Here is a 13,794-nt window from a genome sequence, read left to right as displayed (position 1 = left end):
CACAACACATGATGCTTAAATAACTGGCATAATTAGTGCCAATCAGGCGCAGGTGAGGAGCTGCTGCCGGAAGCAGCCGCGTACAGGGCAGTGGCATGGCCACACCCCTGATAGATGGAGCATGCTTACCACTGTGTTACATCACCTTTCCTTTTAACAACACTCAATAAGCATGTAAGAAGTGAGGACACTAATTGCTTAAGCTTTAGGAGGTAGAGTTCCTTACCATTTTTGCTTGATCTACAATTTCAATTGTTCAACAGTCCAGCGTCTCTGTTGTATTTTGCGCTTGTCATGTCCCACATATTGGGAGACAGGTCTGGAATGCTAGCAGGCCAATTTAGTACTTGTATTCTTTTACTATAAAGCTACACTATTATAATGTGCAGAATGTGGCTTGGCATTCTCTTGCTGAAAGTTATTGCTTGGAAAGCATTATATGTTGCTCCAAAACCTGTATTTACCTCTCAACATTAATAGTACCTTTATAGATATGGAAGTTACCTATTCCATGAGCATTAAGATACCCACAGACCATCAAAGAATGGTGGCTTTTGAACTATGCGTTGATAAAAATCTGGATGGTCCTTTTCCTCTGAGTCCTGAAGATGACGTCCACGGTATTGAAATACAATTAGAAATGTGGACTCCTCACACCACAACACACCTTTCCATTTTGTGTCAGTCCATCTCAGATGAGCTCAGTAGCCAATGGGAGAGTGGCTCTATCTCGCCACTTTCAACCCATGATAGAGGATGTGTACGTCCGGTGGAATTTGGAGTCTGCAAATCCAGCGCCTATTTTTGCCTTTCATATCCAGAATTTTCCTTCGCAACTAGAGACAATATTTTTCAGAGCAGGCATTTTGTAATCCGAATTGTTCGTTACTAGAGACGAGAGAGTTTGTAAGTAGAGGTACTACTGCACAGCTAATACTGCACGTTTTGATCATATGGGCAGAAGCAAAATCATGCAGCATAAAAACGCATTTTACATAGCTGGAAGGGTTTTCCAGAATTTTGAGATCAACTTTCAGGGTGCGTATTATACATGGGTGCATATTATACACAAGAGATCACAGTATTTTGCAAGCAAAATAAATTAACCACTGTAGTCCTGTGAGCACTATTCTGAACATGGGTTATTATATTTTTTCTAATCAGGAACTACACACCACTAAATGTCATGCACTAAATGTCATGAAAAACAAGCACAAGTGGTGATCAAGCTGATCTGCTGCAAAGCAGATGACTGCTTTTGAGAAATGACCCCCAAAATGGAGGGCATGCAGCAATGAGTGATTGTGATGGGTTTTTTGTTTGCCAAAGTCAGTTGGTTTTGAATTAAGTTTTTTAATATACTCAACCTTATTAATTTTTTGCTCCATGTGCCTCTCCCCCAGAATGCTTCATTAATCTCAGGGAATGAAACAATGGTGAAGGACAGCATGAGGCTGAACCCTCACATTCAGTTCTATTCGACTGTTTACATTCTCTCTATGGGCGCTGCTTTGTTCATCAAGACCATACGAGGCGTGGTGTTTGTAAAGGTAAAAGAGCCCCAAAGTGCTGTTCTCACAGGATTCATTCACAGTCTGTTCCCCCTACCACAACCAAAAAGCTTCACGATAGTATTTGCTTACTTGTGTGTACAAACTGGACCCTGAGCACGTCATTTGATATAAAAAAAAATGATATCGATGAATCTATTGCATATCAGAGATGCGGAAGCGGTAGGCGTTGGTGGAGCCTTTGAAGTTGAATGCACCAAATCAATGGGAAAATATGCCCCAGAAGAGAAACAAAACAGTCATTATAAGGAATGTCAGGAAATCCTATGAGACTTCTAATATGATTGCAGCAAGTGCGTTTTGCATGTGCTTTTTGGGGATGGCTGGATGATTGGTTAGCACATCTGCCTCGCAGTTCTGTGGACTGTGGTTCAAATACCGGCTTAGCCTGTATGGAGTTTGCATGTTCTCCCTGTGCTTGCGTGGGTTTTCTCTGGGCACTCCAGTTTCCTCCCACTTTCCAAAAACATGCGTGTTGAGTTGACTGAAGTCTCTAAATTGGCTATAGGTGTGAATGTGAGTGTGCGTGATTGCATGTCGTCTCCCGTTGGCTGGCGACCAGTTCAGGGTGTATTCTGCTTCTCGCCCAAAGATAGCTGAGATAGGCTCCAGCACATCTGCGATCCTAATAGATCTTAGATAATCAATCCAGAAAATGGATGGACGAATGATTATCAGTAATGATAACCAACAAACAAGAAATGTGACTCAATGTGAAATGGGATCTGTCTGGTGAGAACAAAATAAATACTCATATAAATTAATATGTAGTCATGTTGATATTTATTCATGGTTAGGTACAGTTGTATTGAAATATGTCCCTGGTAAAGGGGTCATTTGGAATGTGTCTTTTAAAAATTAATCCATTCATGTTTATATGAGGTTTTCATTTTGCTCGTTTTTTTGTCTTTTTTGTCTTGGTTGTTAGTCCTAGCTTCCATACCCGCTCTAATATTAGTAACAATCCCTGTGGGCCAAATCAATTTATCCTTTCACCACTATTTTTGCAACTTCAGAATAGCTACCGTGTCAGCAGGTGCACATTTTTGTGGCTATCCTATTTTACCAGCTAACCCCTGCTGACACTGCATTGCATGAGGTTAGGTTGGCGAATTAATGCATGTCACGACCCATCGATACGAGGGAGGACCCAAATGCAGGACTCGGGAGACGCATAGGTAATTCGGGAAAAACGTTTATTGTTCCAAGGTCGGGGATCGGGCAGGCAGTCAGGTGCATCAACGGTAGTCAGGACGTCGGGCGTAGAGAGCAGGTCCGTGGGGAGGCAAGAGTCGGTACACGGGAGATCGATCAAAGAGGGCAGAAGTGTCAAAGGAGTCAGGCTTACGGGGTCAGTCGGAGAACAGGGGGAGGTCGGTACACACGGGTTCACGAGCAGAGATACGGGAGTGCAGGAACGGGGCATGAGTTGCAACGATCTGGCCAAGGACCAGTCTTCCCCAGGGTCCTATATATACTGGGTGTCATTAGAGTTCATGAGGCGCAGGTGTGCGTCTACTGATTGGCTGGCCACGCCCAGCCCAGGCTGGAAGCCAGAAGCATGACAATGCATCCCACTTAACTTGCTCATTTTTCAAAGATGATGTTTTTTTTTCCCGTACTCGTGCTGCTATGACATCTTTGGGAGTGTTGAATTCTCTCTTAATAGAATTAATATGTGCTCCAGTGCCATATTTTATTTCTGTTCAAACAGTAAAATGTCTACTGAGTTAAAGGTCATAATCTTTATGTCAGTGTCAGAGTAAGTAATTATGGACTAGGATTCGACAGCAAGGAAACATACACATACATACACGGTTGTGAACATTAGAAGCCTGACTGTTTATATACCAATGCTTTTTGTGTTGAATGTGACAAAGCGTGTGTTAACTGAAGCCGCAAGTGTCTCCTTAGTATATGTTTCTTCAAGTTGAACATTTTCCATGTATCACCTCTCATGGTTCTCACTTGAGTTGTTTGTGGTGATAGTGCACGGTGAAGGCAGCCTCTGCACTCCATGACAAACTATTCCAACGACTCCTCCGCAGCCCCATGTGCTTTTTTGACACCACGCCACTCGGCCGCATTCTGACTCGCTTCTCCAGGGACATGGATGAGGGTGAGTCTTCAACCTGTAATCCGGGACATTTTTAAATTTAAGTCATATTCACCACGCCACTACTAGTGTGGCTAACACAAAGCTGATTCAGCCTGTCAGATCTTTCTGTATTTTTCATTATTTATATATATTTTTTTATATTTCATGGACGCCCGACTAATTTCCCAAGTGACCCAGTTGGGGGCGCAGTGGAAATGATGTAGGAGGAAATGACAGCACTGAAAAGATGCATTTTGCCAAGAAATGGGTAGTGCATGGTTGTAAAAATCTCACAAAAAATATTATTTTGCATTTCTGTAGCATAAAATAAATAAGAAATGAAATCAATCCTCTCCATTCATTCATCCATCCATCCATTATCATACTGCTTTTATCCTCACTTGGGGCGCTGGGATTTTGGAGCCTTTCCCAGTTGACTCTGGGCAAGAAGCAGGATAGACCGTGAACTCGTATTCAGCCAATTGCAGGGTACACACAGACTACCATTCGGACACACATTCACATTTCCAGGCAATTTAGAGTCTTCAGTTAACCTACCATACATGTTTTTGGAACGTGAGAGGAAATCAGACTACCAGAGAAAACCCATGTAGGCATCCACATGAGTACATGACACTGTAAACGTTCGCTGATGCTGAACTGAAGCTAAAAAAATGCCAAACAAAAAAGCAAAAAGAAAAGATGACTCTTTTGATGCTGCCTGAAATAAGATCTAGCATCTGCGGCTTTTGTGATTCTGATGCCACCTATTTGGATCAAAATCCCTCCAAAAATTAAGGCCTATCTTCCTCCCAAAAAGCTTTCAGACATCAGACTTTGTAGCTTCGGCTCTTTGTCTTACGCTGGTCATGTTTTCTCTTCAAAGTGGATGTGCGCCTTACCATGCAAGCTGAAATGCTGCTACAGAACCTCACGCTGGTGCTGTTTTGCCTGGCAATGGTTGGTATCGTCTTTCCCTGGTTTTTCATCTCTGTCCTGCCCCTGGGAGCCTTCCTTTGCTTTGTCAACCGTGTTTCCAGGTCAGTCAGACTCTCATTCTCATCTCTCTTGCACCAATGTTTTAGTTTGACAGTGTTAAGGGCTTGTAAAATTGGCCAGCCGAGAGTTATATCTCATGATTATGGATTAGATAATGCAGATAGCTTGTACGCGCAAGTTCTCTTGGATGCAGTAAGAGCACATCGTGTTATCTTTATTTCCAACGGTGCCAACTGCTCAATAACTGGTTCCTTTTTTTCCACATCTTACCCTTTGTTGTAAATGGTTTAAAGCAGGCAGGCACTTTTTCTGATGCTCCGCAGAAATTGTGCAGTCGAGGATGATCAACTGCTCCCTTGTATCTTGAGAAAGGGTCTCAAATGTCGTAAAACTGATTCTGCTGTTGTGCTGATTGAAATCAAAGGGAATTTAGAAACAAAATGCGTCCATGTGGTCATTGCAGTCCCTGTTTTCTGTCCTCATCGTGCCACAATCCACTGACCACAGTTCAAAATAGAACTATATGTAGAGAAAGCACAAAGTCTGTTCTTTTACCGACTTGATGTAGCCCAAATGAAGGTTTATTATTGATGAATTCATCCAGACATCCATTCATTTTCTTCTGCTTATCCAGATTTAGGGCACGAGGGCAGCGGCTCCAGCAGGGAAGGCCATACTTCCCTCCCCCGAGCCACTTCATACAGCTCTTATAGATCTATCTGGAGTTGTTCTCTTGCCTGCTGCCACCATTCCTCAGAAAAATGTCTGGAACTCAGGAATGCGTGGATGATTTCAATTTATATTTCTTGTTTACTGGAGCACCGTAGAGGCAATTTTATATCCCAAATACAATAAATAATTGTTTTGGAAAAATATGGGACATTTAAATTAAATTTACCGCCCTAAAAATCTCTTTGAAAAAAGATTGTAATTCATACAGATTATTCATGGCTATCCTTTGCCCTTTATGAACCATAGCACAATATGCATCCACTTTCTGTCTTTGTAAAACTAATGCTAGACATTTGGAAGAATCTCCCACTAATAATCAATGTAATTTCTTTCTTTGGGTAATCCAAGATGATTTCTCATGAATATGATAGATTACAGGTGTCGAACTCAAGGCCCGGGGGTGAGATCTGGCCCACCATATGATTTTATGTGGCCTGCAAATGGAAATCATGTGTATCAACTTCCATGATCCTTGTTAAAATTTAAAATTCTCATACATAGAAATGGTTGATGTTATAAGCATTTTTGTGTTACCAAACATAAACAACACTTGGGAAAAAAAACCATTACCTTTCATTTCTGACTCCAAAACTTGTTCATAAATTTCATGTCTAAATATGATGAGGCGATTAAAGAATAACGGCCCTCTCAGGGAAACCATAACTACAAAGTGGTCTGTGACACCCCTGTGATAGATGACCTGTTCAGAAAGAAGGGTACAAGAACAGGTTTCCACTTTGTTCATTGAGTGTCAACCCAGCACACTCAGTGATTGTTCTACTAAAGAGCACACAATCAGTCCTGCAAATTGATGAAACAACCTTTGTAGCACCTTGTTTTGCATCAGCAGATAAGCATCAGGGTCTGTCAATGATAAATGTCATTCTATGTGCTAATGACTGTCAACAAGACAAGTTTGAATAGATCTAAATTCACAGCCCAGGTCCGAATGACTGCACAAGCCTCTGGATGATAACTAAACATGAGTCATAAACTCAGTTTTTTTTAATATAGGTCTGATACAGTTATCCTTACCTCACTTAAAAAAGACATGATAAACTGACTTTTATTTCAAGTGTGGTGCACTCAAGAGGGATCCCAATGTGCAAATAAGTAATGATCACCCTTGGCGATTTTTAAAGCGATCTTCCCGGGAAGTATGGTCATGTTACATCAAACTCCCGCTAAAATTACCCACATCAAAAGCATTTTTTTTTCATTATTAAATTTTGAAATGAAACTGCCCAGAGCGTAAACATGTTGTGTTAGGATCAATGCTTCCGAGAGGCAAAGTGTCATGTTTGTTGTTTCTCTTTTCACGGCTTTTATGAGAAAAGCAAATGATTCATGGCAGATTTGCTATTCACATCCATAACGTCCATTTCTTCTAGCCCGGGCCTCTGAAAGTACTGTAGATAGTAACTCCTCCCACCTTTCGTCAATAAATCTCGCTCAAACTACGTTGTGGTGTCTAGTGTTCCCCATTGCTTGGCCATCTGTGTGATGATTCTCCAAAAATCACACATGATAATGGAGAAAAATAGAACTCACCAAGAAAAAACATGTAAGGATAGAAAAGCTCCACAGTCAGTTGTCATTCCTGATCATTCCAATCCCTTACTTTTCAAGGGTATTTTTTTTAGCACTGATGTCTTGACAAGATGTCTGTATTTCTGAGATCTTACTCGGTACTGTAAATCATATATTGCCAGTGAAACCTAGCATTTTCCCACTGGAAAGGCATGACAGTTTTGTGATGGATTCTATAGTCTGGATAGAAATTGTTGCTTGCCTGACAGGTACAACTATACCTCAATAGCTTTACTTACAAGTGCCTATTTTTATGAGTTTTTGAGTCACAACCTGTCGCTTGGTCAATTTTTTTGCTTTGTGTTGATTCCAAATTTGAATTATGAGCAAGCTTTGGCAATGATACAAACGTGAAGAAGAAAAAAAGGAAACTGAGCTATACACTTCACTATCTATCCATCTATTTCTGTCCCGCTTTTCCTAGTATGATTTGCGGGTGTGGCAGCATGGGGGCGCAGCTGTAGAGCGTTGGCCTCACAGTTCTGAGGACTGGGATTCAAATCCCGGTCCCGTCTGTGTGAAGTTTGCATGTTCTCTCTGTTTCTGTGTGGGTTTTCTCTGGGCACTCTGGTTTCCCCCCCACAGCCCAAAAACATGCATTCATTGGAGAATCTAAATTGCCCCTAGGTGTGGTTGTCTATCTCCATGTGCCCTGCGATTGGCTGGCAACCAGTTTATGGTGTACCCCGCCTCCTGCCCGATAGCGGCTGGGATTGGCTCCAGAACTCCCGCGACCCTTGTGAGGGTAAGCGACTCGGAAAATTGATGGCTGGATGTTAGATAGGGCTCTTGTTGTATTGGATCTCATTAGAAAAATAATTTCACGGAACACTATCTCTGTACCACTTATTCTCACTAGGGTAGCGGGTGAACTGCAGCCTATTCCAAATAACCATTTGCACTCACATCCACACCTATGGGCTTTAGAGGATTTGATTACCTACCAGGCATGTTTTGGGAATGTGGGAGGAAACTGGAGTCAAGCCATGCAGGTCCAGGGAGAGCATGCAAACTCCACCCAGGCAGATTCTTCAGAACTGTGAGACATATGTGCTAACCAGGTGCTCACTATGCCTTCCCCATAGATGAACAAAGATACATTATTTGTAGTAAATAAATAATTATGGGACTTAAATTGGATAATTTCCTGTGGCACACCAGATAATCCTTTGCGCAGGCAATACTATGTTGCGGCACAATAGATGGAAAGTAATGCATTACTACAAACCAGATTGAATCTGGATTTAAAACAATTTAAAGTAAATAATTGGTATTTTATATTTTGTTCATCAGGGTTTTGATTCGTGAGCTGAAGCGACTGGAAAACATCAGCCAGTCACCATTCACCTCCCACATCGCCAGCAGTCTCCAGGGCCTCTCGACCATTCACGCCTATGGAAGAAAGCGTGACTTCCTCCAAAGGTGAGCTTATTTAATGTCTGCCAAGTGGGCTTTCTCTTACTTTCTTTAGCCTCAACTTCCCCAGTGGAGATCATTAAAGTGTTTCCTTTTGTCTTTGCTGGTAGTATTTCTCCAAGGTATGTAAAGGCACCAAATGAAAGGAGGAAGCGTCCCACATGCACTGATAAAAGGAGATTTGCCCTCACCCAGAAGGGATTAAATTTTTTTTTTTTTTTTTTTTGCTTCGGTTTGCCAGATATCAGGAATTGCTGGACACCAACCAGGCCTCCAACTACCTCTTCAGTTGCGCTATGCGTTGGCTGGCAGTGCGCCTCGACCTCATCAGCATCTTGCTCATCACTGCTGTAGCACTCCTCATTGTTTTCATGCACCAGCAGATACCTCCAGCCTATGCAGGCCTTGCTATATCATATGCGGTGCAGGTTCGTAAATTATTTCCTCATGTTACCACTCAGCAACATGACACCTGAGCCTTTTCTCACATGACTAATGAGGTCTCACATACTAGAGATACTCTTTAGAGCTCAAACAACAGGCGCCATCCATTAAAACTTGCTAAAAGCGTAACATGAGCCAAATGTTCAACACAGTCACATGACAGCTTTGAAACTCAACCCTGGTACACAAAGAATTTTCCAATATTGTTTTTTTTTATCTGGTACAAATGTACGTTCATTTAAGATGACGGGCTGTGGCGACCCCTAACGGGACAAGCCGAAAAGAAAAGAAGAAGACGACAGAGCGCACACATGAAAATAATAGCTTTGGTCATATATATATGTTGTGTGCGCTGATTATCTCAACAGAAAACACTACACACTTAAAAATTCTGTTTCACTGCCAATCTGTGAACTCAGAAAGCTGTAGAATTAGAAACGCTTTTGGATATGCGCGAATCTTTGCAGAGTGTTTCCCAAGGTTGTATAATGGTAATGTCTTCAAAAAACGACTTGCTTTGGAGAATACTTGGCGTCGGCTATTGAAAAGCTTTGTGTACTGTATTGGCTTGGCGGTAGTGGGTCTTGCTTTCTCACAAAACCCAAAAAGTTTTTATTTTTTGTGAAATCTCGTGCATTTTTGTTTGGCTGTTACATCTGCAATGTTGCGATTCCATTCAACGGCGATCCAATGTTTGAGTTGCAGCGAAACCAATGGTCTACAGTTTACACCACAACTCTCTAGACCTTATTTAATTTTTTGTGCCTCAGTACATGCTGCCCTTTTGGTTAGCAGCAGTGTTTAGCTCTTTCATGATCCTTTGCAAACTGAAATGATTCCACTTACAATCCTGTTCTCTCAAAACTGAGGCATTTATTCAATTTAACGTTCATCTTGAACAACTTCTACGTAGAAACATGCTGTTTGTGTTCAGTTGTGATACAAGCTATAGATGGAGATTGATAAACTTACATCCATAACATTTTTCGTGTCTCCCTCTATAGACATTAGACTTGTACATTTTGGGACACATTCATTTGCCCCAAATACGCAAGTGGAAACTAACACTTAAATACATGTATCTAGTTGCAGGTAGAGGTCTAGCTATTTGAAAAGCAAACAATTATTCATTGTATGTATTTGAGTGACAATGCTGTGGTTTACGAACTTGACCTCCGTGCAGTCAGTGTGTCTTCAGTTTCTCCAAACAACGACGATAACACAGTAGTACCATATGTTGCACCACAGTAGACCTTTCCACTACTGTGTATCTTGATGCACTGATGGGAAGCTGAAGTGTTTTTAATAATGAAAACAGCAGTATCAGTCTTTTACCATCTCTCTCTCTCTATTTTCTCTCCCTCTCTCCCCCTCGCTCTCTCTCTCTCTCTCTCTCTCTCTCTCTCTCTGCTCTCCCATTCTCTTAATCTCTCTCCCTCACCCCACCCATTCTCACCTGCAGCTGACTGGCTTATTTCAGTTTACTGTCAGGCTTCTCACAGAGACGGAAGCTCGCTTCACATCAGTAGAGAGGATCAATCACTACATAAAGGTAAGTGCCACATATGCTGATGTACCCTGGAACTCCAAACAGTCAGATTCCTGCCATGAACTGAAATACCTGTACCTGGTTTTCGAATGTATGTTTGTGTGTTGGCAAGATTACACACTTAACACTCAGCCCTGTGCGCTTTATTAAAAATGACATGTGGGCATCACGGGATTAGTCCAAATTTCCCTGGTCATACACGTCAACTACAGTGAAGAAAATAAATATTTGAAAATCCTGCTATATTACAAGTTCTCCCACTTGGAGATCATGGAGGGATCTGAAATTTTCATCATAGCTGTATGTCCACTGTGAGAGGGATAATCTAAAAAGAAAATTCCAGAAGTCATAATGTATGATTTTTCAGCGATTTATTTGTGTGATACAGCTGCAAACAAGTATTTGAACACCCATCAGCTAGAATTCTGACCCTCAAAGACCTGTTAGTCCGCCTTTAAAAGTCCATCTCCACTCCATATATTATCCTGAATCAGATGCACCTATGTGAGGTTGTTCGCGGCATAAAGACACCTGTCCACCCCATACAATCAGTAAAAGTCAAACTTGTCACATGGCCTAGACCAGAGCTGTCCAAAGACACCAGAGACGAAATTGTACAACTCCACATGGCTGGAAAGGGCTACAGAGAAATTGCCAAGCAGCTAGGTGAAAAAAGGTCCACTGTTGGAGCAATCATTAGAAGCTAAATATGACGGTCAATCCCAATCTGAGTGGAGCCCCATAAAAGATATCAACTCGTGCGGTCTCAATTATCCTTAGAAAGGTGAGGAATCAGCCCAAGACTACACGACAGGACTTGGTCAATGACCTGAAAAGAGCTGGGACCACCGTTTCCAAGGTGACTGTTGGTAATACACTAAGACGTCATGGTTTGAAATCACGCATGGCACGGAAGGTTCCCCTGCTTAAACCAGCACGTCAAGGCCTGTCTTAAATTTGCCAATGACCATCTGGATAATACAAAGTAGTCATGGGAGAAGGTTTTTTGGTCAGATGAGACCAAAATTGAACGTTTTGGTCATAATTCCAATAACCTTGTCTAGAGGAAGATGAATGATGAGTTCCATCCCAAGAACACCATCCCCACTGTGAAGCATGGGGGTGGTAGCATCATGCTTTGGGGGTGTTTTTCTGCACCTGGTACAGGATGACTGCACTGTGTTTAGGAGAGGATGACTGCAGCCATGTATTGCGAGATTTTGGGGAACAACCTCTTTCCCTCAGTCAGAACATTGAATATGGGTTGTGGCTGGGTCTTTCAACATGACAATGACTAAAACCACACAGCCAGGAAAACCAAGAAGTGGCTCCGTAAGAAGCATATCAAGGTTCTGGCATGGCCTAGCCAGTCTCCAGACCTAAACCCAATAAAAAATCTTTGGAGGGAGCTGAAACTCTGTGTTTCTCAGCGACAGCCCAGAAACCTGTCTGATCTGGAGAAGTTCTGTGTGGAGGAGTGGGCCAAAATCCCTCCTGCAGTGTCTGCAAACCTGGTGAACAACTGCAGGAAATGTTTGACCTCTGTAATTGCAAACAAAGGCTACTGTACCAAATATTCACATTGGTTTTCTCAGGTGTTCAAATACTCATTTGCAGCTGTAGCACACAAATAAATCATTAAAAAAATTATACATTGGGATTTCTGGATTTTTCTTTTTAGAATATCTCTCTCACAGCGGATATGCACCTACGATGAAAATTTCAGGCCCCTCCATGATTTTCTAAGTGGGAGAACTTGTAATATAGCAAGGTGTTCAAATACTTATTTTCTTCACTGTATTACTGTGGAACCTCAAAAGTTGAAAATACAGTGGAAATCACCCAGCCATCCATTTTCTGAACGCCTTATCTTTAAAAGTGTCATAGGAGTGGTGGAGCCTATTCAAGCTCACTTCGGGCAGGAGGCGGGGTACACCCTAAACTCGTCTTCACATGGCACATAGAGACTGGCAACAATCACACTCACAATCACACCTAGGGGCAATTTCGAGTCTTCAATTAATGCATGTTTTGGGATGTGGGAGGAAACTGGGGTGCCCAGAGAAAACCCACACGGGCAAGGGGAGAATATGCAAACTCCAGACAGAGGGGCTGGGATTTGAACCCCCATCCTCAGAAATGTGAGGCCAAATATCAAGGTAATCATGATATAATAAAACTATTGATGCACCTAAATTAAAATAATTGGTCTAAACTGAAAATGAGGAAACCGAGGCCGAAAACCAAAACAAAGAAATTACCGAGCCAGTTACTCGTAAAATTTATGTTATGGCTATGACTGTGGAGCTGCCAACCTTTACTTCCTGAACAATTTCTAGAGTTTCCTTTCATATTTTTAAAATTATGTCAAGAACATTATCATTGGACAGTTATTGCACCATATTATGTAATTGGATAAAATAATTCCACGCACTGTTCACAAGCACAACATTATATACAGTCATTACTCCATAACTGTAAATAAAGATGGGTTCAGTATTTCTTTTTTTAATGTATCTATTGCATCAACCTTGTAATAGCAGCTGCAGTTACAGCCAAATGTCTTCTTTCATGCTGTTTTTGTATTTCCTGCATCTACTCTCTGCAGCTGAAATGATGCAAGTTTTCCCATTGTGGGACTAATAAATGTTAGCTTGTAATTATTAATGTAATGTTTTAGTTTTTATTTATAGTAATAATGTAACACAGTGACTGGCAGGCAACCAGTTGAGGGTGTACCCCGCCTCTTGCCTGGGACAGGCACTTTTGGGCCTTTTTCAGTTGTTGAAAATTCAGTGCATCAATATCCATCCATCCATCCACAATCAATTTTCTTCACCGCTTATCCTCACAAGGCTATCCGAGCTGTCATTGAGCAGGATGCAGGGTGCACCCTGAACTGAACTGGTTGCCAACCAATTGCAGGGTACATGGAGACAGACAGACAGACACTCACAATCACACCTAGGGGCAATTTAGAGTGTCCAATTACTGGTAATGTTGCATGTTTTTGGGATGTGGGAGGAAACCGGAGTGCCCAGAGAAAACTCAAAACAGGCACGGGGAGAACATGCAAACTTCACACAAGCGGGACTGGGATTGAGCCCTGGACCTCAGAACTGTGAGGCCAACGCTCTAAAGCTGCGCCACCAGTGCATCAATAAATAAAACTAAAATAAATTAAAACTATTCATCATTTGAACACTTAATGAAGACAGACCTGGAAAGTTTATTCAGAGCAATACTGTCACTTAGTGGTGTTTTACATTGCATGTCTGTCGGAATCATCACGAAATAAAGTAAAATAAAAATAAAAGAGCAAAAGTATAGCTGCTCAATGAGCTGAAGTGTGATTTGCTGATGTAATGTTTAAATTATTTAAGTTTTTTCCCCAG

General features: G+C 41.7%; 1 protein-coding gene across 4 annotated transcripts in view; it reads left to right on the top strand.

The window, feature by feature from the left end:
* Positions 1-13,794, top strand: part of wu:fb13g09 (ATP-binding cassette sub-family C member 5) — a 59,103-nt gene that overhangs the window by 31,382 nt on the left and 13,927 nt on the right. For 3 of the 4 annotated variants that reach the window (XM_061834989.1, XM_061834988.1, XM_061834990.1), the window contains exons 18-23: positions 1,404-1,550; positions 3,561-3,690; positions 4,556-4,709; positions 8,284-8,412; positions 8,648-8,834; positions 10,313-10,402. In XM_061834989.1, coding sequence (XP_061690973.1) covers positions 1,404-1,550; positions 3,561-3,690; positions 4,556-4,709; positions 8,284-8,412; positions 8,648-8,834; positions 10,313-10,402 — 837 coding nt within the window. The remainder of the gene's footprint in view (positions 1-1,403; positions 1,551-3,560; positions 3,691-4,555; positions 4,710-8,283; positions 8,413-8,647; positions 8,835-10,312; positions 10,403-13,794) is intronic. The other variant, XM_061834991.1, reaches the window with a different exon arrangement.

Source organism: Syngnathoides biaculeatus, chromosome 11 (assembly GCF_019802595.1).
Source record: "Syngnathoides biaculeatus isolate LvHL_M chromosome 11, ASM1980259v1, whole genome shotgun sequence".
Classification (NCBI taxonomy): Eukaryota; Metazoa; Chordata; class Actinopteri; order Syngnathiformes; family Syngnathidae; genus Syngnathoides; species Syngnathoides biaculeatus.
The sequence above is the reverse complement of the archived record's forward strand: the minus strand, read 5'-3'. Positions and strand labels throughout refer to the sequence as shown.